The sequence below is a fragment of the Linderina pennispora genome (assembly GCF_002104995.1).
Source record: "Linderina pennispora strain ATCC 12442 chromosome Unknown DL89scaffold_1, whole genome shotgun sequence".
NCBI lineage: Eukaryota > Fungi > Kickxellomycota > Kickxellomycetes > Kickxellales > Kickxellaceae > Linderina > Linderina pennispora.
In genome coordinates, this window is record NW_024468249.1 from 3,147,860 (window position 1) to 3,170,972 (window position 23,113).

The 23,113-nt window shown below is 55.3% G+C and overlaps 12 protein-coding genes and 1 non-coding gene across 13 annotated transcripts; 6 read left to right on the plus strand and 7 right to left on the minus strand.

Annotated features, from left to right (window-relative positions):
• The first annotated feature begins 321 nt into the window (after positions 1–321).
• DL89DRAFT_264781 (translation elongation factor Tu) lies at positions 322–1,851 on the plus strand. The gene has a single exon (XM_040886368.1). The coding sequence runs from the start codon at positions 377–379 to the stop codon at positions 1,781–1,783; it is 1,407 nt and encodes a 468-aa protein (XP_040748196.1). The 5' UTR covers positions 322–376; the 3' UTR covers positions 1,784–1,851.
• A 23-nt stretch (positions 1,852–1,874) lies between these two features.
• Positions 1,875–2,771, minus strand: DL89DRAFT_320380 (uncharacterized protein; the record flags this gene model as incomplete). Its single annotated transcript, XM_040891202.1, has 1 exon — positions 1,875–2,771. Exon 1 carries the CDS (start codon positions 2,724–2,726, stop codon positions 1,875–1,877), a length of 852 nt encoding a protein of 283 aa, XP_040748197.1. The 5' UTR covers positions 2,727–2,771.
• Positions 2,772–3,502: 731 nt separating this feature from the next.
• On the plus strand, positions 3,503–4,942 carry DL89DRAFT_243600 (26S protease regulatory subunit 10B; the record flags this gene model as incomplete). Its single annotated transcript, XM_040885038.1, has 2 exons — positions 3,503–3,587; positions 3,682–4,942. 2 exons carry the CDS (start codon positions 3,503–3,505, stop codon positions 4,764–4,766), a joined length of 1,170 nt encoding a protein of 389 aa, XP_040748198.1. The 3' UTR covers positions 4,767–4,942.
• A 238-nt stretch (positions 4,943–5,180) lies between these two features.
• Positions 5,181–5,886, minus strand: DL89DRAFT_264782 (uncharacterized protein; the record flags this gene model as incomplete). Its single annotated transcript, XM_040886369.1, has 1 exon — positions 5,181–5,886. A coding segment is annotated over exon 1 (256 nt), but the record flags the coding sequence as incomplete, so codon positions are not given.
• A 614-nt stretch (positions 5,887–6,500) lies between these two features.
• DL89DRAFT_264783 (uncharacterized protein) lies at positions 6,501–8,580 on the plus strand. Its single transcript, XM_040886370.1, has one exon. The coding sequence runs from the start codon at positions 6,766–6,768 to the stop codon at positions 8,560–8,562; it is 1,797 nt and encodes a 598-aa protein (XP_040748200.1). The 5' UTR covers positions 6,501–6,765; the 3' UTR covers positions 8,563–8,580.
• Positions 8,581–8,692: 112 nt separating this feature from the next.
• On the minus strand, positions 8,693–9,907 carry DL89DRAFT_25756 (uncharacterized protein). Its single transcript, XM_040885539.1, has 2 exons — positions 9,691–9,907; positions 8,693–9,592 (listed from the first exon to the last, which is right to left on the minus strand). Exon 2 carries the CDS (start codon positions 9,484–9,486, stop codon positions 8,824–8,826), a length of 663 nt encoding a protein of 220 aa, XP_040748201.1. The 5' UTR covers positions 9,487–9,592; positions 9,691–9,907; the 3' UTR covers positions 8,693–8,823.
• Positions 9,908–10,002: 95 nt separating this feature from the next.
• Positions 10,003–14,915, minus strand: DL89DRAFT_264784 (uncharacterized protein). Its single transcript, XM_040886371.1, has one exon. The coding sequence runs from the start codon at positions 14,850–14,852 to the stop codon at positions 10,374–10,376; it is 4,479 nt and encodes a 1,492-aa protein (XP_040748202.1). The 5' UTR covers positions 14,853–14,915; the 3' UTR covers positions 10,003–10,373.
• DL89DRAFT_264785 (uncharacterized protein) lies at positions 14,895–15,784 on the minus strand. The gene is made up of 2 exons (XM_040886372.1): positions 15,663–15,784; positions 14,895–15,610 (listed from the first exon to the last, which is right to left on the minus strand). The coding sequence occupies exons 1-2, from the start codon at positions 15,726–15,728 to the stop codon at positions 15,056–15,058; spliced, it is 621 nt and encodes a 206-aa protein (XP_040748203.1). The 5' UTR covers positions 15,729–15,784; the 3' UTR covers positions 14,895–15,055.
• An 82-nt stretch (positions 15,785–15,866) lies between these two features.
• On the minus strand, positions 15,867–16,830 carry DL89DRAFT_25783 (40S ribosomal protein S7). The gene has a single exon (XM_040885555.1). It carries the CDS (start codon positions 16,628–16,630, stop codon positions 16,052–16,054), a length of 579 nt encoding a protein of 192 aa, XP_040748204.1. The 5' UTR covers positions 16,631–16,830; the 3' UTR covers positions 15,867–16,051.
• A 357-nt stretch (positions 16,831–17,187) lies between these two features.
• Positions 17,188–18,316, plus strand: DL89DRAFT_301368 (uncharacterized protein; the record flags this gene model as incomplete). Its single annotated transcript, XM_040890844.1, has 1 exon — positions 17,188–18,316. The coding sequence occupies one exon, from the start codon at positions 17,188–17,190 to the stop codon at positions 17,971–17,973; it is 786 nt and encodes a 261-aa protein (XP_040748205.1). The 3' UTR covers positions 17,974–18,316.
• A 185-nt stretch (positions 18,317–18,501) lies between these two features.
• DL89DRAFT_254751 (uncharacterized protein) lies at positions 18,502–19,652 on the plus strand (the record flags this gene model as incomplete). The annotated part of the gene is made up of 3 exons (XM_040885297.1): positions 18,502–18,615; positions 18,704–19,377; positions 19,418–19,652. 3 exons carry the CDS (start codon positions 18,502–18,504, stop codon positions 19,650–19,652), a joined length of 1,023 nt encoding a protein of 340 aa, XP_040748206.1.
• Positions 19,653–20,197: 545 nt separating this feature from the next.
• DL89DRAFT_264787 (SE-domain-containing protein) lies at positions 20,198–21,985 on the plus strand. Its single transcript, XM_040886373.1, has one exon. It carries the CDS (start codon positions 20,282–20,284, stop codon positions 21,926–21,928), a length of 1,647 nt encoding a protein of 548 aa, XP_040748207.1. The 5' UTR covers positions 20,198–20,281; the 3' UTR covers positions 21,929–21,985.
• A 70-nt stretch (positions 21,986–22,055) lies between these two features.
• Positions 22,056–22,127, minus strand: DL89DRAFT_t9. Its single transcript has one exon. It is a non-coding gene; the product is annotated as a tRNA-Lys (tRNA).
• Between the last annotated feature and the right edge of the window lie 986 nt (positions 22,128–23,113).

Consider the following 23,113-nt stretch of genomic DNA (forward strand, 5'->3'; position numbering starts at 1 on the left):
CTGCCCTTACTGGTACACTTTTCATCATTTATGTGGTTCGCCAGTCAGTCTTTGAGTTCTGCGTATTATTTGCTTGGTCAAATGGCAGTTGGCAGATAAACAAACTCCATTCACACCCTTATGCAAAGAAGCAAGGTCCTAAGCAGTTGGGTCCAAAGCAAGTCTGGTCTTCAGATGGAGCAGGTTTTGGTAATCTGAATCGCCACTTTTCACTGCACATGATGATAGCGGAATCAGTAAATCAAACGATCAAACGATCAATCGCTGCCACACAGGTTTTGAGACAGAATTGGGGTAATATTTCGCATTTTTCTTTCTCCGTCCTGCTTGCTCTTGACATTTTCTAGTTTTTGCAGAAATCGACTCAAAGATAAGGATGCTTCGCTCTGCCGTTCGTATCACTGCTGCTCCTGCCAAGCAGATCATGCAGTCTTCTTCGCGCACCGCCGTTATCTCAAGTGTGCGCTCGATCTCGTCGCTGTCGCGGCCGGCTGTTGCGCGCAACATGCGTGTTGCCAGCATGCGTCCTGTGGTGATCCCCAGCGCTGTCCGCGGTATGGGTGTGCGTAGCTATGCTGACAACGTCTACACTCGCTCCAAGCCTCACCTCAATGTTGGTACCATCGGCCACGTTGATCACGGTAAGACTACCCTCACTGCTGCAATCACCAAGGTGCTTGCTGAGGCTGGAGGTGCCAAGTTCCGTGATTACTCTGATATTGACAAGGCCCCTGAGGAGAAGGCTCGTGGTATCACCATCTCGACTGCCCATGTCGAGTATGAGACCGCTAACCGCCACTACGCTCACGTGGATTGTCCTGGACACGCGGATTATATCAAGAACATGATCTCCGGTGCCGCTCAGATGGACGGTGCAATCATCGTCGTTTCTGCCACCGATGGTCAGATGCCGCAGACGCGCGAACATCTGCTCCTGGCAAAGCAGGTGGGCATCAAGAAACTTGTTGTCTTCATCAACAAGGCTGATGCCATTGATGATGCCGAGATGCTGGAGCTCGTCGACATGGAGATGCGTGAGCTGCTGACGACCTACGGCTTCGATGGCGACAACACTCCGATCGTGTCTGGATCGGCCCTGTGCGCCCTTGAGGGTAAGCAGCCGGAGCTCGGCCTTGAGGCGATCAAGAAACTGATGGCCGCCGTCGACGAATGGATCCCGACCCCTGAGCGCGACTTGGACAAGCCGTTCCTGATGCCTGTCGAGGATATCTTCTCGATTGCCGGCCGTGGTACCGTTGTCACTGGTCGTGTCGAGCGTGGCCAGATCACCAAGGGCCAGGAGCTCGAGGTCATTGGCTTCGGCGCTCCCTTCAAGACTACCCTGACTGGAATCGAGATGTTCCACAAGCAGCTGGAGCAGGGCCAGGCCGGTGACAACATGGGCGCTCTGCTGCGTGGTGTCAAGCGCGAGACCCTACACCGTGGTCAGGTCCTGGCTGCCCCTGGCACGATCAAGGCGCACAAGAAGTTCATGGCATCGCTGTACATTCTGACCAAGGACGAAGGCGGCCGCCACACGCCGTTCTCGGACAACTACCGCCCCCAGATGTTCGTGCGCACCTGCGACGTCACTGCCATTCTGACCCATCCGCGTGGCCCTAACGGTGAGGACCCAGAGAACATGATGGTCATGCCTGGTGATAACATCACCATGCAGTGCGAGCTGCTGGCTGAGATCGCCATCGAGAAGGGCATGCGCTTCACCATCCGTGAGGGTGGCCGTACCGTGGGCACTGGCCTCGTTACCGAGCTCATCGAGTAAACACCTATCCTATTTCACTTCAACCGCAGTACAAAAAATCTCAATATCAGTTTCAACATTTATGACGTCTGTTTGCCACAAATATTGCCAACTACATCGAGCCGATATGCTTGTTGAACCGCTTCTCGCGGTCTCGCGAAGACCGCAGCTTCAGAAATCTCGGATCTTTGCGGTTTTGCTGGCAAAACTTGGCAAACGATAGCTTCTTGGACGTGACCTTTTCTTGCAGTAGCTGGTCGAACGGGTCGCCTGCCAGCTTCGCTGGTCGTGCGGCTGCCTGCTGTTGGCGCCGCTGCGCAATCAGGTCAGTACAGACAGCGTCAAACAGACAGTGTCGCTCCGCGTCAGTGTCGATTAGCCGGAACCGTGGGTCAGCTGCAATCTTTAGCTGCTCGCTTTCCCAGGTGCCAAATGGATTGAGGCTCGCAGATTTGAGCAGCTCATTGAACTGCGCAAGTTTGTCATCCTTTGAAACCTTCTCTGCCGCTGGCTCAGCTGGCTCCTCTACTTCAGCATCACTTGCTTCTAATGGCATGTCGTCCATCAGTTCATCGGCCATCTGTTCCAGCATCCAGTCGGCATCTTCGGCGTTGAGTTCTGTGTTCTCTGCTTCTACCTCATTTTCTGTGCTAGCCTGGTCCGCGAGCGTTTTTGCCAGATCTTCGGGTATATCCCACCTTGATTGCCCAGTTTCTGAGTTGCAGTAGTAAGTACGCCCCTGCTCAGTTAGGACACGGGACCAATCGGTACCTGGAATGGCCGTCTGAGATTTAGGCTTATCCTGCTTGGCCTTAGCCCTGGCCTGCTCTCGCTGCTGCTCCAGGTGCTCTACTTTCCATTGCTCACCGGTTGTGAGTCCATCTGTGTCGTCAGCATAGTCGAATGGCCGGTGCCAGGTGCTGATACCGTTAGAGCGCTCGAAAAAGTATATCTCATTCGGCATGTATGGACCACCAGGCCTGTTGGGTGCACGGAAAACTGCCCATGCGTGCTGTGTTCTTGGTGGCTCGAACATGAAGAGGATTTTTGAATAGCAAAGAATAAACAAGCGTGTCAGGTATGCTAGAGAGAACCGAACCAGGATGTCAGATATGCTGATAGGGCCACCATGATTCGTCGCTGTCAGTAACATCTGACCATTGGTAGTTATTAATATGGGACTGATACATGTTTATATAGCCACTATTATTGACAACAGCTAAATAGCGTTATCAATGAGGTAATTGTGGCAACGCTGTGGTCTGCTGAAACTGCCAGATGTCTTCTCTGGCGACGCACGTCATCCTATGCCATTGAGATTTGACTGTGATAGCCAGGCTCCCATGTAAGCAGAATGTCACTCAATGTTGCACAGCTTGTCTAGCCAAACTGTTGTCCCATCGCAGGAGTTGGCCATGCAGTATGCTGGACAGCTAATATCTTGCACACCGAGCCCCACCACGAACGCGTCTCTTGGTGTCGTCCAGATGCTGACTCCATGCGGCAAGAACAGCCTCCAGCAAGCAACCAATATCATTGATCATTGATTATGATCTGTAAATCATGCTACATGGCACTCGTCATCGCGCGGCGAGGGCTGGCTGGCAAATTCGAGCTGGTTGACGCAACACGTAATTGTGCAAGCTCTGCAGCAACTTTTGTCTTGCTGACTTTTCTCCCTTAACTTCAATTTTATATACACACCACTTCACTTTAAAGCTATTAAAATTCGCAGGAATAATGGACGAGGAACGCGCCAGAGTTTTGAATGTCTACCGCCGTACGATTGTCGAGCATGGCGACTGGGAAGACAAGGTCAAAGAGGGTAAGTAGCAAACTGCGCCAACTGCTGAAGGCACTGATGCAATTATGCTAGCACTGGCTGAATTCGCTTAATGTGTCGTTTCTGCGCTATATAGCTCGCCTGGGCGTCAGGAGGCTCGAGAAGGAGTACGAAAAGTCAGAGGACGACCTGAAGGCGCTGCAGAGCGCTGGACAGATTGTGGGCGAGGTGTTTAAGCAGCTGGACGAGGACCGTTTCATTGTGAAGTCATCGACAGGGCCGCGCTATGTGGTCGGGTGCCGGAAGCGGGTGAACAAGGCCGAGCTGAAGCAGGGCTCTCGTGTGTCGCTGGACATGACGACACTGACAATCATGCGCAAGCTGCCTCGTGAGGTCGACCCCCTCGTATACAACATGAGCGCTGAAAAGCCCGAGGACGTGTCGTTTGCTGGTGTCGGTGGTCTTTCGGAGCAGATCCGCGAGCTGCGCGAGGTCATCGAGCTCCCGCTGATGAACCCCGAGCTGTTCCTGCGCGTAGGTGTGAGCCCACCCAAGGGTGTGCTCCTGTACGGTCCACCCGGAACTGGAAAGACGCTGCTAGCCAAGGCTGTGGCGAACTCGCTGGAGACAAACTTCCTGAAGGTGGTAAGCAGTGCCATTGTGGACAAGTATATTGGCGAGAGCTCGCGCATTGTGCGTGAGATGTTTGGGTATGCGCGCGACCACGAGCCGTGCATCATCTTCATGGACGAGATCGACGCTATTGGTGGCCGGCGTTTCTCCGAGAGCACATCGGCGGATCGTGAGATCCAGCGCACGCTGATGGAGCTGCTGAACCAGATGGACGGTTTCGACGTGCTGGGCAAGGTCAAAATGATCATGGCTACGAACCGGCCCGACACGCTTGATCCGGCTCTGCTGCGCCCAGGCCGCCTGGACCGCAAGATCGAGATCCCGCTGCCCAACGAGCAGGGCCGCACAGAGATCCTCAAGATCCACGCTGCCGGCATCGCCAAGCATGGCGAGATCGACTATGAGGCCATTGTCAAGCTCAGCGACGAGTTCAATGGTGCCGATCTGCGTAACGTGTGCACTGAGGCTGGCATGTTTGCCATCCGCGAGGAGCGCGACTATGTCATTCAGGACGACTTCATGAAGGCGGTGCGCAAGGTCGCCGATGCCAAGAAGCTCGAGTCCAAGCTCGAGTACGAAAAGCTCTAAGTGCCATTCTCACTCTTTGTCAACAAGTTGTTTTTACATTTCCTGCTCTGCGAACAAGGCTGTTGTGCCTCAGTAGATGGTGACTCTTCCCTAGTCAGCAGTATTATTCGCCCATCATGGTAGCGTACGAGAATGGTCTTATCCAACAAACCGATAGCCTTTCCTTGTATGAAGTGCGGGTGGGAGTGGCCAAATCAAAAATGAGTCTCTCTCCCTGCCATTCACCTCCACTGGTGCCCTGTTTACTAATGGCTGAAGCGAAAACATACCATTGAGGCGAAATGTGTAGAGGGTACTATGACGCGGGTGTATGCACAAAAATGAAACACATAACCATGTGCGTGGGATCATCGAACCTGGTCTAGCTTGGCAGCCTGCAGGGCACGACACATACTTTTTGTTAGCCCCATGTCATTTTTGCCTTGCTCACAACCGATGCACATTCGATTTGACAGGGGCGTGTAGTAGGACAGGGGCCCAATGTGCACCATCTGTTTGCCTACACTTTGTTACCAGCGACACATCATACGGAAGGCACCCGGCAATTGGCAGCAGCCCTAGTACAAGGGCGGCAGGCGGGGGGAGGCGAAAGTAGTCTGTACAAAATCGATCGCTAATCTTGTACAGATGGCGAAATATCCGGTGCAGTGGGTGTGGAATGCGAGCGACATGCACGCCACAGGGCGGTTGCCGCGTAAACGCAAATCATCCGAACCTTGCGGATTTCAGAGAAGGGCAAAACTGGCGGCTGCCAACACGGAAGGCATCAGCCCAAGGCCCCTTAATCCACCTCCCCGTTTCTAGCCTCCGAACGCGATTTGTGAAAGCAGGATTGCCATCATGTATCTGTTGATGGGGGAGGCTGAGAGCACAAGCCAGTGCGGCTCTGAGTATGACCGAGGGGCTGAGAGGGCGGGGATGGGAAGAGACGATGACTGTTGCACAGTGTCAGCCAATTTAAACAGAATGCGGCTGAAGGAGGACCACTCTTGGGCTTGGCGTGTGGAGTGACGGCGAGCAGGCATAGTTTTTTGTGGTGTTATTCTTCGGCACACCTTGCTGCGATCGGGTGAGCCCGACGCCTGGCCAGTCATAATCAATGGAAGCAGGGTTTATTCGCTCAGTGCTACTCGATTTCTGGGGCCGAGAGAGGGTTGCATACGAAAATAGAAAAGCCTTGCCCTCCTCATGCGCTATTTGGGATGCTCCCACCCCTCGCTACACTTGCACTCTTGGGCCATTTGTCGACGACTGGCTGTAGTGAATAATCAGCGAAGAGAAAGAAGCATCATCGTCACAACTGCCCCTTAGCTGGCCCAAACTACCTGCCTCTTTCGGCTTGGGGTTTTCTTTTGCCAGCCTTTATTCCCTTGTATTTCGAGAGGCATAGAATACCCGCTCCTCCCAAAGATAGGGGAGGTAGGTGCGACAAGTTAGACAGAGAGTGTGAAAATTTGCGGGTGGTGTGTGTTTTTATCTTTGCTCCTTTTCGTGCATTGGCGAACATTGGACCTGAAGATTCCAGTGGACATAAACACTCACTGGTGGGGAGACCCAGCAGCACAGCTCATGCTGGATCCGCTCCCCTGTAGACGTACCGTTATAAATCAGTCGGCCATAAAGGCCCTATCTTTCCTCGCCTTCCCGACTTGAGCGTTTTCTTTATTCATCGATATCTGCTTTATTTTTCTTTTGTAATTGTTTCGGTCTTGCTGCATATTTACAGCAACATCTACGATATCAAGTCACTGTAGCCTCGTTTGTTCGCCTGCCACCCAACACCTTTCACTGTCCATTCCCGTTTTACCAACAGAACCCATGACAAGGTCGCAGAAAGGTACCTCTCGGCAGAATAAAAAAACAGCATTGCCATAGCCGGTGAATCTCCGATCGATCACTTACATTAATTGCAAGACATTTGCTAGATAAATCCAAGGGCGCCAAGGAAGGCCATGTGCCAACCAAATACGACAAGTGGACGCACGAGGAGAGCGAAAAGATGCTCGACTACCTCTGCCGGCCCGAGAACCTGCGGGTGTTCCTCTACAACAAAAACTACTGCTACAACCAGATCAGCGAGCATATCCTGCGCGACCGGTCGGCGGGCCAGATCAAGAACAAGCTCGCCAGCCTCGAGAACCGCTACAAGAAGGCACAGCGGCAATTTCAAAAGTGGCTCGAGGTCCGCTCACTTGAGGCCGACGCCATGACATCCGCGCAGAAAAAGGAGGCTTACGACTGCTTTGATCCGCCTGTTCCCGAGTTCCCGCATCTGGACACGGTGTTTAAGGCGAAGCCAACCCGGCTCAGAGTCAGCCTGCTCAGCCTCGAGACCACAGGCCAGCAGCCAACGATTGACGCAGCCAGCGTTGCCATGCAGAGCAAGAAGCGCCGCATTGACGACATGGATGGCACAGGGTTCCTGCAAAGCCCCACGTTCAGCGTGCGTCGCCACACAGAGGGCGAGCTTAGAGGCCTGCCACGCCCGCCCACCTGCTCTGGTCCAGCCGACAGTACAACAGTAGATGCCGTCGGTTCCACCAATCACAGCGGACTTCGGTCGGGAAACAGCCAGTTGCCGCTGATGCCGCCCTCTGTCTCTACCGAGACAACCATTACCGCCGATAGCGGCAGGCCCATGAGCCGTGCCTACAGTCGCCAGGACAGTAACATCTCAGGGCTATCGCCGTCGCCGTCCAACTTCCTGTCGCCACTCAGTGGCTGGGCCATGGGCCAGAGCTCGCGCAAGACCTCTTACCATGAAAGCAACAGATTCTTGAGCCTGTCGCCTCGGCTGCCAATCGACCAGCGGCGTAATTCCATCGCTGCCATCGTCCATGCACCGAACAGCCTCATGGCTGGCCAGCAGCCGGCAGGCAGTGCTAGCGGAGACACACACCGCAACTCCGATGCCTCCTCGGCGACGACAAGGATCGAGCATGTGTCGACTCTGGCGAACCGGTCACTTGGCCCAGAAGAGATCACACTGCATAGCCGCGAGCTGATGATCCGCGAGCGCGAGCAAGAGCACCAGCACCGGCTGGATCTGATGCGGCAGCAGCACGAGTACCAAATCAACATGGCGCAGATTGCGCTGCGGCAGCGCGAGCTTGCGGTACGTGAAAAGGAAGCTGACCTGGCGTTCCAGTCGTTTGCGACGAGCCAGGCGCCGCTGGGAATGCCCAGGCGTGCTAGCTTTGCTCCCTCGCTTGAGTGCTACCGCATTGGCAGCCCGATGAGACCCAAACAGACGGCGTTCCGTGGCACGCGCCACATGTCGTTCCAGGCAGATACCAGCACGCCACTGATCAACGTCACTGCGCCCCAGGCTGCCACTCTGCCGTCGCCGGCAGAGACCAGTGACCGTGCCAAGGCAGATACCAGCAGCAGCGATGCAAGCGATCGGTCGGCCACAGACCTACTGAATCTGCCTTCGGACGATCTGCTGAAATACAGGACCACAGCAACCCCCGAGGACCAACAGCCGCACCACTCAGCTGCTTCGCAGCAAGACTCCCCGTCACATTATACCATGCCTGTCCAGCACAACTACGTCCTGTCGTCATTGGCTCCTGCACCTGGTGGCAGCAGTGCCGCCCCTGGTGAGATGCTGTTGATAGCCCCGCCCACGGCTCATGTATACGGTAGCAGTGATACCCTTCACAGTGCGCTGTCGTCGTCAACCGTCCATACGCCGGGTACTGTGACGACAGTGGCGCCAGCCGACCAGCTTCCCTATGCGTCGAAGCCCATTGAGTCACAGTACACTCAATCACTGCGTTCCTCACACAATTAAACTGCTACATCTTTTTCCTGCTCTCTATCAGTCTGCTTCTAATGGCCGGATACCGGCCCGAAAGAGAAGAAACCTCAACCTGTGGAATTTCACTTGGCTGCTCTAGCTAATGTAGTTTAGAGTTTATTGCCGGCAATTATTAAGAGCTGAGAGAAAATATGAGATCGGAAGGGGACTAGATAGAGGTAGGTGAAGAGGGGAGGCTACCAGTATGTGAGGGACGGGGGGCCGATTAGACCCAGGGGGGGCTTGAGGAGAAACTTAGGCCTGGTTCTGGACAATGCTGGCGTTCTGCTCCTGGTTGTGGTGGTGGCCACCGGCGTAGCCAACAGGGTAGGCAGCCGGGTAACCGACCGGGTGGGCAACCGGGTAAGCGACAGGGTAGGCGACGGGGTGGGGGACGGCAATGGGGCGAGGAACAGCAACAGGGTAGGCAACAGGGCGAGGGACGGCGACCGGGTAACCAACAGGGCGAGCAACCGGGAAGTCGACGGGCTGGGGGACGCCGTAGCCAACAGGCTCACCACCGTAGCCGCCACGCTTGGCAAAGCCGTGGGGACCGAACGAGCCAGGGAAGCCACCGGGGAAACCGCCAGCGAACAGGTCACCGATCTGGTTGCCCTGGCCGTTGTTGGTAAGACCAGTGTTGCCCGAAACAGCCGACTGGAGCGGGTTGGTGGTGATCTGGTTGGTGTTGGCAGTGTTCGAGACGCCCTTGCTGACGGTCGTGCCAGAGTTGCCCGAGATCACGGCGCCATCGTTCGAGCTCGAGTCGAACACCGAGCCAAGAGCCTGCCAGCCGTTGTTGACATTGGGGGCGGAGATAGCGTTCGAGCCAGAGTCAACAGCCGGTCCAAAGGAGGCACCGGATTCCTGAGCGGCAACGACGGAGGCGGCAACAAGGAGGGCAGTGAAGAACTTCATTTTAAAATGGATGTTGTGGTTGTCGGGGGGGTTGAAAAATGAGCGTAGGAGCTGGCTTGCTGCTGGGGTGCTGCTGAGGAAATTGACTAGGCAATGGGGGATGACGCTAAAAGACAAGAGACCTTGAGAGGAGCTTAGAGATTCAGTCTGGACCTGCCTGGACATATGGACCTTATATACAAGATCGACTCCTGGGTTCCTTACCAGCATCTCTTTCAATCCAACGGTCTTGACAGTCATCCACAATGCCCCTTGGACGGAAGCGGCCCAATGGCGACATCATGCCAGCTCTCCATGTCGCTGCCAGTGCTCAGCAGAGGTCGCTGGTATCACAAGGCTGGGACCGCCAAGATGGCAAGCCTCATATTGTGTCAAGGAAAATATGCCGTGAGTTGCCACAGATCAGTCGAAAGAAAAAAAAAAAAAACCGGAAGCATGATGGTTCGTTAATATATTCAATGTATCCATTTATGCACACTATTCCTAAATCGTTATATTCAATAATACAGTATTCTGGCCAGCCATCGTGCTATTCTCCATATTTCTCAGCGTCCAAGCGAAATACAAGGAAGCGAAGCTCTTTGAGCATGGTGCGGCTTTGACGAAGAAAAAAGCATCCTTGAATGGAAGCCTTTGTGCTGTCAGTGAGCCCGCATCTGACCTCCGCATTTATCATATTCGCTAATTTCTGGCCCGCCCCGCTGACTTCTCCGGGTACTTTCCGTGTGCGCGCCACCAAAGTTGCAGCAGTGCACAAGTTGGGATATAGTGCATTGACACTGCACTGGGTGGGTCGTGCTGGTCACATAAAGCCTCTTGGCGAGGAAAAAACAATATCCACAAGCACCACCAGCGAAAATGGGAAGCATCCCGTTTATTTCTTTATCCTAGGGGCATTCTTTGCTAGTGTCTGAGTCCCTGGTATAGTGCAGCTGTGACGCTTTCTTTCTTGTCAAGAGGTGAACTGAAGCGTCAGTAAGGCTCTGTGCGCCTTCGCTGGTGACAGCACCGGCCAGTTGCGCTGCGGTATCGCTGTCAAGGCTGAACAAGACCAGCGCCACCAACGGTTTGCGACAGGCCATTGCAACGGACTGGTCGAAATAGTACGCACTCCAATTGTCAGCAACCATGCTCGCCAGAGCCTCCAAGGCAGAGCCTGTGGGAAGCTGCAGCGCCTGGACACGGTCAGCAAAGAACCACAGCAGCAGCGAGACCACAGGCCGCACCGCATAGTAATTTGCCAGATCCAGCACCTGGACCAGCCCGTCAGTCGGATATTGTTTGCTGAGCACCGACGACATTTGGCCAAGCAGAATACGCAACTGCGTCGTTTTCGCTGAGAGAACCATCAGGTGGAATATCCTAAACAGGGACACCAACGGATGGGCGCCGCACTGCAGCTGCACGCACCGTATGCCGTCGCTTGTTTTCTGTGACTCGGCAAAGCTTCCCATGAGCATTGCGTCGAAAACCGGCGACGCCGTCGTCAGAAGCTGCAGAGACGTCACGACCGAATTGTCCGTGCTGTCTGAATCGTCCCCACACAACCGGATTGTGTTTGAATCGGCACCCGTGCTGGCGACAACAGCAGCCAGCTGCGGTATATGCGGCCGCATCGCGCTGAGCTCGGCACCCATGTTGCGCTCCAGAACTTCGAGGTTCGTGCTCAGATTCGCCAGGATTGTACGGCGCTGGCGCCAGACAAAGAAGCTTAGCGCGCCCGCACACCGCTCGCGCTGCTGCCTGCTGCCGTCAAACGTGCCAGCAAGAAGCGTGCGCGCCACGGCCTCTACAGTGTCTGCCAGATTGTCGAGATTGTCGTCCTGCCTGCTGTCAGCGATGTCGGGGAGAACAAGTGCTGCGAATTCGCAGGTATCCAGCAGGCTTGCCGATTGGCTGCCGCCGTTCCTGGGGGCAGTGGCTGAGGCAGTGGCTGAGGCAGTGGCTGAACAGGGCATATGGATCGGAACATACGCCGCAATATCATCACACACCAAAGAGCACCCAGCTTCGATATAGTGCCGGTAGGGCATGAACTGCGAGTATAGCGATCTGAGTGATACCAGCTTGCCAGCAAGATTCGTCAGCACCGCTTGGTCATCGTGCGTGGGATCGGTTCCAGAGGCCAGAGCAGTGTAGCCTGCCGTGCTGGCCCGCGGACCGAATACCATTGGGACAGCAAGGCCCCTCAGGCTCCCTGCATATTGAGTCCACAGCCACCCGAGTATCTGGTCGGTATAGTACTCATGAATCGGGCGCTTCCTTGTGGCGCCCGTGTTCGGTTGTGTCGAGTCTCGCAGCAGCTGGCCAACCAGATCGTCCTCACCACCCACATTCTCGCTGTCCATGTCGGGAATTGCAACCAAGTCTGCCTCGTCCTCGGCAAACACCACTGTGCTATCAGCCATGCTGACCAATGCCTTCATGGCATCAGAAAACCTCTGTGGTAGGTTGCTACTGGTTAGCCAGCACCGCAGACTCGTGGCATACTCGGCGATCAATCTCGGGTGCGTGAAATCGCTGCTGAATACATGGTGGTTGAGCATGCGACGGAGAAACAGCACCGAGTCATTGGCAATTCCATAGATATCTCTGCTAACGCGCGCAGTACCTATATCGCTGTCTTCTGTGTCGCGCCTGAGCAGCTCGACTGAGAGTGGCAGCTTGCACGCAAGCAAGTAGACGATATTGACCATGGGACTCGGTCGATCTGGGTGCCTGAAGGAGCGCAGCCAGCCAGTCAGTTTGTTGAAGCCCGGGGAACTGCCAAGGACTTCTGGGAACGGCTGTTTGATGAGGTGCCGCATAGTGTCCGTGTCGGCTCGGAGTGTTGAATACCAGGATGTCAGGTGTGCGAGCAGAATGCTGGCCATCCGCAGCTGGCCGGCAGGAACTGCAGGGTCGCTTGCAAGATCGACTAGACAGCGCACGCTGGCAGCCAGCGCGAGCAGCCACCAGAACTCAAACTCCAGTCTCGTAGGATCCGACGCAGCTGTGGCCACCAAGCAGCCTAAGCGCGAACGCAGAAGGCTGTGACTGAACGCAGTACCGATCATGTCGAGCCAGATCTGCGACATGCGCACAGCCTCTGGCTTGTCCAGTATCTGGCCGCTGCGAGTACACTCGACGAAGCGCTCCAGAACATGCGGGTCAAGCAAAAGCTTTCCAACCCCAGTGTCCAGTGCCTCGATCATCAGGGTCTCTGATGACCGGGGGCTACGTTCACGAATGTGCAGCTGTGGCAATCGAATGTGACCCAGGTCGCTGGCAGAGAGGTATGCGGGCACCCCTAGAATGCTCCCTAGTGCTTGCATTGCAGACAGCGACAGTCGCCAAAAATGATCGGCTCCCAGATGCGCATGTAGTGTGCGGGCTGCCTCGATAGCTGCTGGGCTGGTCACCACCAGGCATCTCTTCAGTATCAGCTCATAGTCGTCGACAATCAGCCAGCCTGATATCGCCGCCATCAGGCAAACAACCACAGCTACTGCATCCTTGCATGTGCTTTCGCCGATATGTACTACTGGCACCCGCTGCAAGCGAGTCCAGTCGGTCGCTGATCGATGGGGCCGTGCATGCTCGCCGACCACCCTGATCTTGACCGGCGCTTGGTTCTTCAGAATGTGCTCTTGTCGATGTGCATTCAGCCGCGCAGCAACTGCAAACGAGTGGATCCAGTCCAGTGCTATCTGCAATGCCGATACCACCAGTGGCCGAGTAGAATCGTCGGCATCTGCAACTGAGGTTGCGAGCAAGCTAATTGCAGCAAACACTTTGGCAAGCGTACCCTCGGTCTCAGACTCCTCCAGTGCCTCCCGCTGCTGCTCCTCCATGTCTGTCGGCATCAGCTTCGGTTTGCCTGCCTCAGCAGCATTTGCCACCGGTCCCGGTGGCCGAAATATAAACCCACCTAGAGAATCAAACTTGGGATCGAACTGCTGGCCATAAAAAATACCTGTTCCGTATGGTGCAAACAGTCCCATCGATGACCCGGATTTCGGAATAATACGGATAGTATGACTACAGGACTTGAGGAGCCGCGAAACAAACAGCACCGTGCCCCGCTGCTGCACCAGCCGAAGAAGCATAGGCCCGATCTTTCCAAGCACCATTGCAACTGCAGAGAATACTCGCGACTGTGTGACCAGCGAGGAGCTGTAGAGCGGCGTGACTAGCGCTCCCGACGTATCGGGGTACTGCAGGTTGATGTTGCAGAATGATTCACACACTAAAAGCATCCACATGGCTGATTGGGAGTCGTCTTCAGGTTCGGCCGGGTCCAGTAGCTGGAGCCAACTAAGGCGGCTGCCCTGGGCAATAGCGATGGATACAGCTGCTAGCGGGCTGTCCGAGTCGATTGAGCGCACAAGCCAAGTGCTGGCACGACACATGGTAGCCCACTGGTAGCACCGGTGCTTTTTTTGTATGCAGTATTGGATCAGACTACCAGGTACATGGGGTTCAAATACCTGCGCAAGTGCTGAGCAAAGTTGGGCAATAGAGTCAGTCAGATCAGTTGCCGGGCTGGAGGCACTGGCAGTAGGTGTCAGCGGGATTGTGTCACGAATCAAGGCAAACATGCCTTCAGTATTGGAGTCGTCCGATTTCAGTATCGCTACTCCAAGGCCAATGACTGCCTTGGCAAAGCACTGTGGCTCGGAATCGGTCGCTGGCAAGCTAATGACCTGTTTAAGTACCACACTGCTGCGAGCTCTCAGTATCTGGATAATATACCGGTGCGCATGCGCCGACTTGGGGTCATCAAATGTCCTGGTGAACAAATCCAAGCAACTGAAATTCCTGGCATCCGTCATGCAGTCCGTCGTCGCTTCGATTCTCCGTCGCTTTTCTCGACCATTACCGGGTGCATCCATTACTGCAGCAACCACTGCCATAGGTGAAAATCCAGATTCATCTTCATCCGCGCACACCACCATCGCCAATGCCTTAAACACTTGCCGAGAAACCGCGGGAAACGCTGCTTGTGACTGACTCTGTACCGCAGCAACCGCGCGCAACAGCAGATTGAACAATTTGTGCGCAAATTTGGAATGCACTGGCACCACCAGATGGTCCTGCTGTGCAGTATGCTGTGATATCCCAGGGTATATCTGCTGCATGTGTATGATAGTGATGGCTATAGATAATATACAACGGCGAATGGATGGCAGCAATTTCCTCTCATGTAGGTGTTTTTCCAGTGGCTGTGATAGTCGTGCGAGAAGCGAACCAAGATCACGCCAACTCAGCAATTGCAGCGCTTTTAAAAATACTACGGAATTAAGCATCCCACTGGAGTCAGAGAGGTTTGCATTGCCTTTCCAGACCCCCGACGATATGGTCGACAGACCAGAGGGATCCGCCATTTCGCAGAGGAATAAACCAATTTCTAAGATGAATACAATAGAGGTATGTGTATTTTGGATAGCGGGTGGAAGCCAATTTCTGAAGCAAGTGGTACTAGTAATTTTTGGGGGAGGATTCAGCTGGCCTAGTACGTGCTAGTAAGGCGCTAAGAGATATGGTTGCTCATGCGTGTGACACTTGTATGCAAGGCTCGCCTCCAAGATCAAATATCCATGGGCATAGGCGCAATCCACCTTACGGTTGGCGCTGGGGCTCTATCCTTGTCGTAAAATACGACAATAGCCGGTACGCCCTCGACAACCGTCGTTTGGTCGCTTGGGTTTTTGCCTGTCTGGAACGTAAGCACTTTTGTGGTTTTCTCATCGTACGTGCGCTTGTCGCCAAACACCAGATCGGCTACATCGATGGAGCTTAGCTCCTGCTCCTTCTTCACCACCCACGTCCCAATTTTGTTTTGCTCATCGCACTGCTTCTTGTCGATGCTGTCAAAGTCACCACTACCGTCAGATGTGCATTGGAAGTAATTGAATGTAGCGCCTTCGACAGACAGCGTGCGGTTGAGCGGAGTCATGTAGACGTATGCAGCTACGTAGTATGCATTCGGATTAAGGTCGCCGGAACTCTTAACGACTGCGTACTGCATTGTTTCGGTGGTCCGGCCCGATGTGCTTTTGTCGGAGAATGGCTGGAACCTTGACGCCCAGATGTCGTACCGGTTTTTCAGGTATGAGGGTGGGCTGCGGTCCATGACTATTGCCTTGAGGTCGCTGTCGGAAATGTCCCTTCCACCATTTGCCCGAGTCCGCGACATCGGCGATGACCGAGTGGAGAAGAGAAAGGGTAATGAAAATGAAGGAGGGTGATGTGGCATGCATCTTGGAACAACAGAAACTGGCGATGAATATGAAAGGAAAGAAAGGCTGAATATGCGTCGCGGGTGGGAAGGGGGAGGAGCGGGTGCCACAATTTGTTGTTTATATGCAGCATATGAGACAACGATAGCTCAAGTCACAATCCACTCGACACATAGGGATGTATGGCCGAGACTTTGCCTGTTTTCCACAAAGAGGGCAAGCATGTTCAATAAAGTGAATCGGAGGGGGAGGGGGTGGTCCATTTGCTTTTCGGTGAATAGAAAGAGATGTCCAAGCTCACAAAGGAAATTTTGTTTTACTGAACGGTTTTCAAGACCCAAACTTTAGAAGGCCTGCTCGGCGGGGAACTCAAAGACGACATCCTTGCCGGTGAGACGCTTGTAGACAGCCGAGAAGGTGTCCAGCTTGTACTCGAGGCTGGTGGCATCCTTCGAGTCAAGGAAGACCTTGAGGACCTTGGAGCCATCGACCTTGACGCGGGTGCGCTTGCCGACAATCTCGGTCGGGTAGACCAGGTCATCGAGGATCTTCTCGTTGACAGCGGCAAGGGTGCGCGACATGGGGCGCGGCTGCTTGGCACGCGAAACACGGCCCGGCTTCTTCACGATGCGGCGCTGAGCAATGAACAGAACCTGGCGGTCCGAGAACTTCTTCTCGAGCTCGCGGGTCACGCGCTGCTGGACCTTCTGGGTGGCCTTGAGCAGGGGCACCGGGACGAAGATCACGATAGCCTTGCGGCCGGCCGAGACCTCGACCTCCTTGGCGGCTGTGATCTGGATCGGGCGCAGGTCCTTCTTGAGCTCGGGCGAGTGGGCCTCGAGATCCTGCAGGGCACGGTCGACCAGGAGCTCGGTCTCGGTCGGGGCAATGTCGTTGCGCTTCAGAATGTGGGTGGTGGCCATATTTCGAGTATTGCGAGAAATTCCTACATAGTGCAGCAAGGGTTTGGTGGGAGGGGAGGGGGAGATTTAGCTCCTGCACGCCTTTTTGCCAAATGTCGCGGGAGCGGGGAGCTCTGCCAAATGTCCATTTCCTCGGGGGCTCTGTTCTGTGTCGCGGGCCAGGGTGAAGGGCGCACGCCAGGCGCAAATTCTGGCGCTGAAATCGGCATGCCTCAGCCCATTTTCAAATTCGAATTGCAGAGTTTCCGGTTCCAAATTCTCTCCACTGCAAAGCGGCTGTCCTGTCTGTTTTCCCCTTTTAGCTGCGTATCCGAATCCGCCCCCGCTGCCCAGTCCCGATCATGGATGGATGCTCCCCGAAAAATGGAATAATAGTATTAAACCTCGGCTTACCCGTTTGTTAGTATCGCGCTGAAAAGAGGTCGGTCAGCAGATACACGGCGTGGGCTCTGTTTTCTCGGGGCGCTGGGCCGGCCGGCAGGCAGGCTCGCCGGCTCAGTGGGCGGATGCCAAATTCGCAAAAAGCGCCAGCATTAGCGCCGATCTGATCTATCAGCATGTTTGATCACTCACCGGATCTATTGATTCATGGCCCATTTCCGATTCACGCTCTGGCGCTCGGTCATTGCTCGTGCGATGCAGCAGAGGTGAGACCTGCAGCCAGGACAGTAAAACCCCAGCGCATTACCTCCCTACCTGCCCTTACTCCCCCGTCAAATAGAGCCGTACTGACAATGGACAGCGCGCTTTCCAACTACCCGTACCTGACCTACGACGAGTTCACAGCCAGCATTGCAGCATTTTGCAGGCAGTACCCAGACTGGACAATTGTGCAGAGCCAGGGCCAGCAGTACCTCTACCACGAGCAGACAACAGCATCCACTGCATTGTTGACACAACACCCAGGCGAATCGAGCGACATCGAAGACGATGATCCGGCCTGGGACGCAAGCATGAATGAACCCCCAAACACTGCGTGCCGCACCGAGTACCACGCGGTGTTCAGCCGGACATGGCAGGTGCCCGTGCTGTACCTGCGGGTGTTTAACGGGGGTGAGCACGTGATGGATGTCGAGAAGGTCAAGCGACTGCTGGTGCGTGACGCGGGGCTCAGGGCGTCCATGGACGCAGTGGGGTTTGGCGGGGCGCTGGGGATCCAGGACCACCCGCTATTGAATGTGCCGTTCCTGTACCTGCACCCATGCCACACCGCCACGCTGCTCCGGAGCGTCGCAGCAGCTGAGCATGGCATTGTTGTCGGGACATCGGCGTACATGGCCGCCTGGCTGAGTCTGACGGGCCAGGCGGCAGGAGTGGTTCTGCACACACCCCCCGCAGAGTAGCATGGGCACCCCAGTCGTGACCGACGACCAGTGTTGTTTGGAAGGAAAAGAGGGGGCCATCCGGCGATCAATCCGCCAGGTGTCCGCATAGGGAAACACTGGGGAGGAAGGAACGGGCAGATTCCAAAACAAAAACCTGGGCTAAATTGCGCATAAAGAAGTGTGCTTTATCCAAATAGTTCCTGTATAGAAGCCGGAAACAGCCAACCAGAAAGAACGTAGAGTTTTGCACAAAACTGCACTTTACGCCCAGCAAGGCGCACTGGTGCGCCGGTTATTGCATTCCAGCTCGCTCTCTTGCTTGTCTGCTCTGATACCTCTCCTCTTCTATTTCTGCCCAGACCCACCCTCGCTCGCTTAATACTGTACCCCCTACTATTTTCTTCTTAAAACTTGAAGCAGACCCCTCTTTGGACGTGTGTTGGTCAGCACCTTTCTATTTTTTGCACCAGGCCCTGTTCTTTCTTTCTTTCTTTCTTTCGTTACACAACCACCTTATTTTATTATTCCACATACGCACATTACGGCATGCCCGACATCAAGGCTCTCGTCGAGCGGGGAATAGCAAAGCTGCCGGCGTTCACGCAGCGCCCGGTGAACTACGTGTGGCGGCGCGTGCAGCGGCACTGGTGGCTCGACAAGGTATGCATAGTGTTTCCTGACATGCCTGGGCATCGTCTTCGGCATGTCGTACTACTTCATGAACGTGATGGCGAACGTGGCCTCGCAGCGCAGCCGGCTGGTTGAGGAAGCGCTCGGGTTCCGGTACACGTTGCCGGACGTGTTCTTTGACTGGATCGGGATGATCGAGCTGCTCTGGCTGACGGACATGTTCGACGCGCTGATGTTCGTGCCAACGGCGCTGCTGGTGGTAACGCACGAGCGGCCGTGGCGGGTGATCTCGCGGATGGGGTGCGCGTGGTCGCTGGCGTCGCTGATTCGGATTACGACGGTGGCGATTACATCGGTGCCTGACCCGCGGCCATCGTGCGAGTACGTGGTGGGCAATGTCTTCACGACCTTCACGCTGCACCGGTGCGGCGACGCCATCTACTCTGGACACACCCTGATCTTTGTGATCTCGGCAATGGCGTGGTCGTCGTTCTCGCCGCGCAACTGGATCGGCCGCGGGCTGACGTTCTTCGTCTGGTGCCTGTGCATTGCCGGCTCGCTGATTGTGATTGCGAACCGCGCCCACTACACAATCGACGTATTGCTGGCGTGGTATATTGCGCCTGGGTGCTGGTATGTGGCGGCATGGTTCTGGTACTGGCATGTGACGAAGAAGGGTCGGCTGCTGCGGATCGAGTTCCCCATGGAGGTCGGCAGGCATCGCATGAAGGACTCGCCCGAGATGGTCGAGCGCCGCCGGGTCATGCTTGGCCTGATGCCTGACGGCACGCCGTACGACCCGATCTCGCTGTACCTCAACACAGGTGCGTAGCGGCGAGGTCGAGCTGACGCCGCCGCTGTGCGAGGTTGCGCCAAGCACTCTGCAGACCGAGAAGCGCGGCGACTCGGCTGGCAGCCTCGTCACCAACAACGAGGAGAAGAAGGTCGAGGAAGGTGTGGTTACGGGGGCCGATGGCTCAATGGGCTCTGGTCGCACGCCCGACACGCAGCGCCTGGGCGACGCCTTCGATGAGGACTTTAATGCCAGCGCCAGACACAATGTCTAAACTGACTCCACTGCCCAGGCCATGTGGAACAGGAGAGGTGCTGGCACAAGCTTGGCAAAGTCTGAGCGCCGCCCCACTCACCCCATGGCCACATTGCCTGGCACGTCTTAAATAGTATCATCTCACTTTTTCCAATTCACTTGTGTTGTAATCTCAGCTCTTGATAGTCATCAATATCTTCTGGTACCACTGTGCTGGAGCTGGCAGCCGAACATGTCACCTGATATCAGAGCCGCATCGCCAAGCAATCAGAAATGGGGGTTTGCCTGGGCTTTCATGTGCAAATTGCGGGCTCGGCTCTGGCTTGCAGTGTTTTTTCTGCTGGCCGGGAAATCCTCAGCACAACAGCCCACTAAAACTGCTATTTTTCCTGTCTGCAAAACGTCCCTTTTACCGTCTTCCACCCTTGCACGCCGGTATTCGCAATTCCACACGCCTATGCTACAGTCCTGAGCCCGGCCGAAGAACAGCACCACCAGCACAAACCCCAGCCGTTTCTTTTTTCTCCGACAAGCGTCTCTTCCTCTGTATAAAACTCACCCAACCTTCCCCCCAGGTTCGGAAGAAGCAATACCAGCAAACCGACTGCTTCCCCCGCTTTCTTTCTGTACTCGCTACTTCAATTCACAATGACTGCCGACGCCGTACAAGTCATGGACGAAAACGAGAACTGGCCCACGCAGGGCGCCTACGAGTTCGCCGAGTTCTACAACAGCCGCGAGCAGATCGTGACCTTCGACCAGATGGATGCTGAGGTGATGACCAGGAACTACGATTTTGTGGTCATCGGGGCCGGGCCAGTTGGCGCAGCGCTCGCGTTCCGGATTGCCAAGGACCACCCGGACCGCAGCATTCTGCTGGTGGAAAAGAACTGGAACGAGCCAGACCGGTTTGTCGGCGAGCTGATGCAGCCGGCCGGGTGCCAGGCGCTGGAGCGGCTCGGGCTGGGCAGCGTATTCAAGGGCATTGGCGGCGTGCCAGTGCACGGCTACTATGTTGCATACAAGGGCAAGCACATCTACATTCCGTACATGAAGGAGCCTGGCAGCGAGAAGCGCTTCAAGGGCGTCAGCTTCCACCACGGGCGGCTGGTGATGCAGATCCGCGCGGCGGCCAAGTCGCGGCCCAACATCACGTGCCTGGAGGCATCGGTAACCGAGCTCATTGCCGACTACGCTCTGGTCAACGGCGAGCAGACGATGACCACGGTGCGCGGGGTGCGCATCGGGCCGGTGCATTCGAAGCCCGAGGGCGACAAGTCCTACGCGGTCATGCCCAAGCTGACGCTTGTGTGCGACGGCATCACCTCGCAGTTTCGCAAGATCCTGAACGAGAAGCCGATCCACCTGCTGTCGCACTTTTGCGCGCTGCTGATCGAGCACGAACCAGTGCGCTCCTCCGAGTTCTTCGACGGTCCCGAAGGAGCCACAACACATGTGGCTACCCCGCAGTCGCCCGACGTCAACCCGCTGCCGATGCCACATAACGGACATGTGCTGCTGGACGGCGTCGGCCCGCTGCTGCTGTACCAGCTGTCGGAGACCGAGACCCGTGTGCTGGCTGATATCCCTGGCAGTTCGCTGCCCTCGGATGCGAGCGGCAAGCTGCGCACGATCTTACGCAGCTCGCTGGCTAACGCAGCGCCTAAAGACCGCTACCCAGGGCTCAACGCCCTGCTGCTCGACACCATCGACAAGTCGAAGCGCATCCGCGTGATTGGCAACAAGTTCATCCCGGCCGTCAACAACCGTATCAATGGCGCAGTGTGGATCGGCGACGCCCTGAATGTGCGCCATCCGCTGACCGGCGGCGGCATGACCGTCGGCCACTGGGACTGTGTGCTGTTCGCCGACCTGCTCAAGGAGTTCAACTACGACGACCCCCGCGATATGCAGCGCCTGAAGGCCAAGTGGTACTGGCAGCGCCGCCCCCGCGCTCTCGTCGTCAACGCCCTGTCTGTCTCCCTGCACGCCCTGTTTGCTGCCGAGTCAAAGGAGCTCGGCCTGCTGCGCGAGGCCTGCTTCGTGTACCTGGGCCGCGGCGGCCGCGCCACCATGGACCCGTCGGGCTTCCTGTCGGGCCTGGTGGCCAAACCGCATATGCTGTTCTACCACTTCTTTGCTGTCGCCTTCCTTGCGGTCCAGCTTCGCATCTCTGGCACATCTACTGCTTACAAGGGCGGCAACCTCCTCTACCGCATCTTTACTGCCTTCTACACGCTGTGGGTCGCTGCCTGTGTTCTGGTCCCCAACATGTGGGCCGAGCTGCACCCTTGAACCAAAAAGTACACATAGCCACTCGCCTTAATCGTAAATACATCCACCTCGCCATACTACGCCAGTACATTGAAGAAAAAAAAACCGTGGCCATACATTCCAGCGCAAAAATGCCAGGAAGGCAAAACGCCTCGCGTGGGGCTCGAACCCACAACCCTCAGGTTAAAAGCCTGATGCTCTACCATTGAGCTAGCGAGGCTGATCCCGATCTACACTCGCAGTCGTCGGAAACTCAAATTTCCCAATGTTTTTCTCTGTCATGATGGTATCGAGTTTACATTTGTGGTATTCTGTGTGGTTTCTCGCATACTATTCCAGTGTACCGATGTATTTCATGCATGCACTATTTGCAAATCAACGCCCTTGGCATTTTGCTGCGTACTATCCCTTGTAAAGCGAATGCCATGCCTGTGGACTGACTGCGGAACAGACCGGAATAACAATTTTCCTAGCAGCTTCCTATTGCGAGGCGCCCATTGCAATTCTACGGCAGGTTTAGCAACTTACATCATCATACCTGTGCGCAAAACCGCACTCGAACTGAACTGCACTGTCTCCCTGCTTTACCTCCCGAATGTTGGTGTCGACAGGATCTCAACACATAGTTCACAATTCCGTGCACAAAACAGCAGGAGAAATAAGCCTCGCGGTACAAGCGACTTCCTTCCTTCCACCATTGTCGTTGGCTTACATAGGCCTGTCGCTGAACCACAACACTATTCAACTGTGCATGCCAGCAAGCATACACTATATCAAACTGGATTACAATACGGATGTCAGAGCAAAACAAAAATATAATCTGAAATTCCGCATCCATTGTTCGCTGTTGTTGATAGGTGGGGGTTCGATCAGCCCTGCTGTGCCGGGGCATGATATAGGGGCGTAGCATCCTACAGACACCAATGCTTGAAGAACGAGCCGGGCCAACAATGTGCTTGTGGAATTGCCTGTTGTTCTGGAGGAACAGCTTCGTTTCCTGACCCTGGCTTGTTGTCGCCTTTGAAAGTAAGGGGGTGTAGTACATGGTGTCCCTTTCCGGGTTCACATACTCAAGACCAGCGCAATTAGACCGGATACAGATGTCCACTGGTACCATGGTTCAATTACTCGTCTTGAGTGCAAATTTGGGTTAGAGTTCAAAGCAGCATGTCACGGACATCGAAAAATGCCTTTCGCACGCCCCGT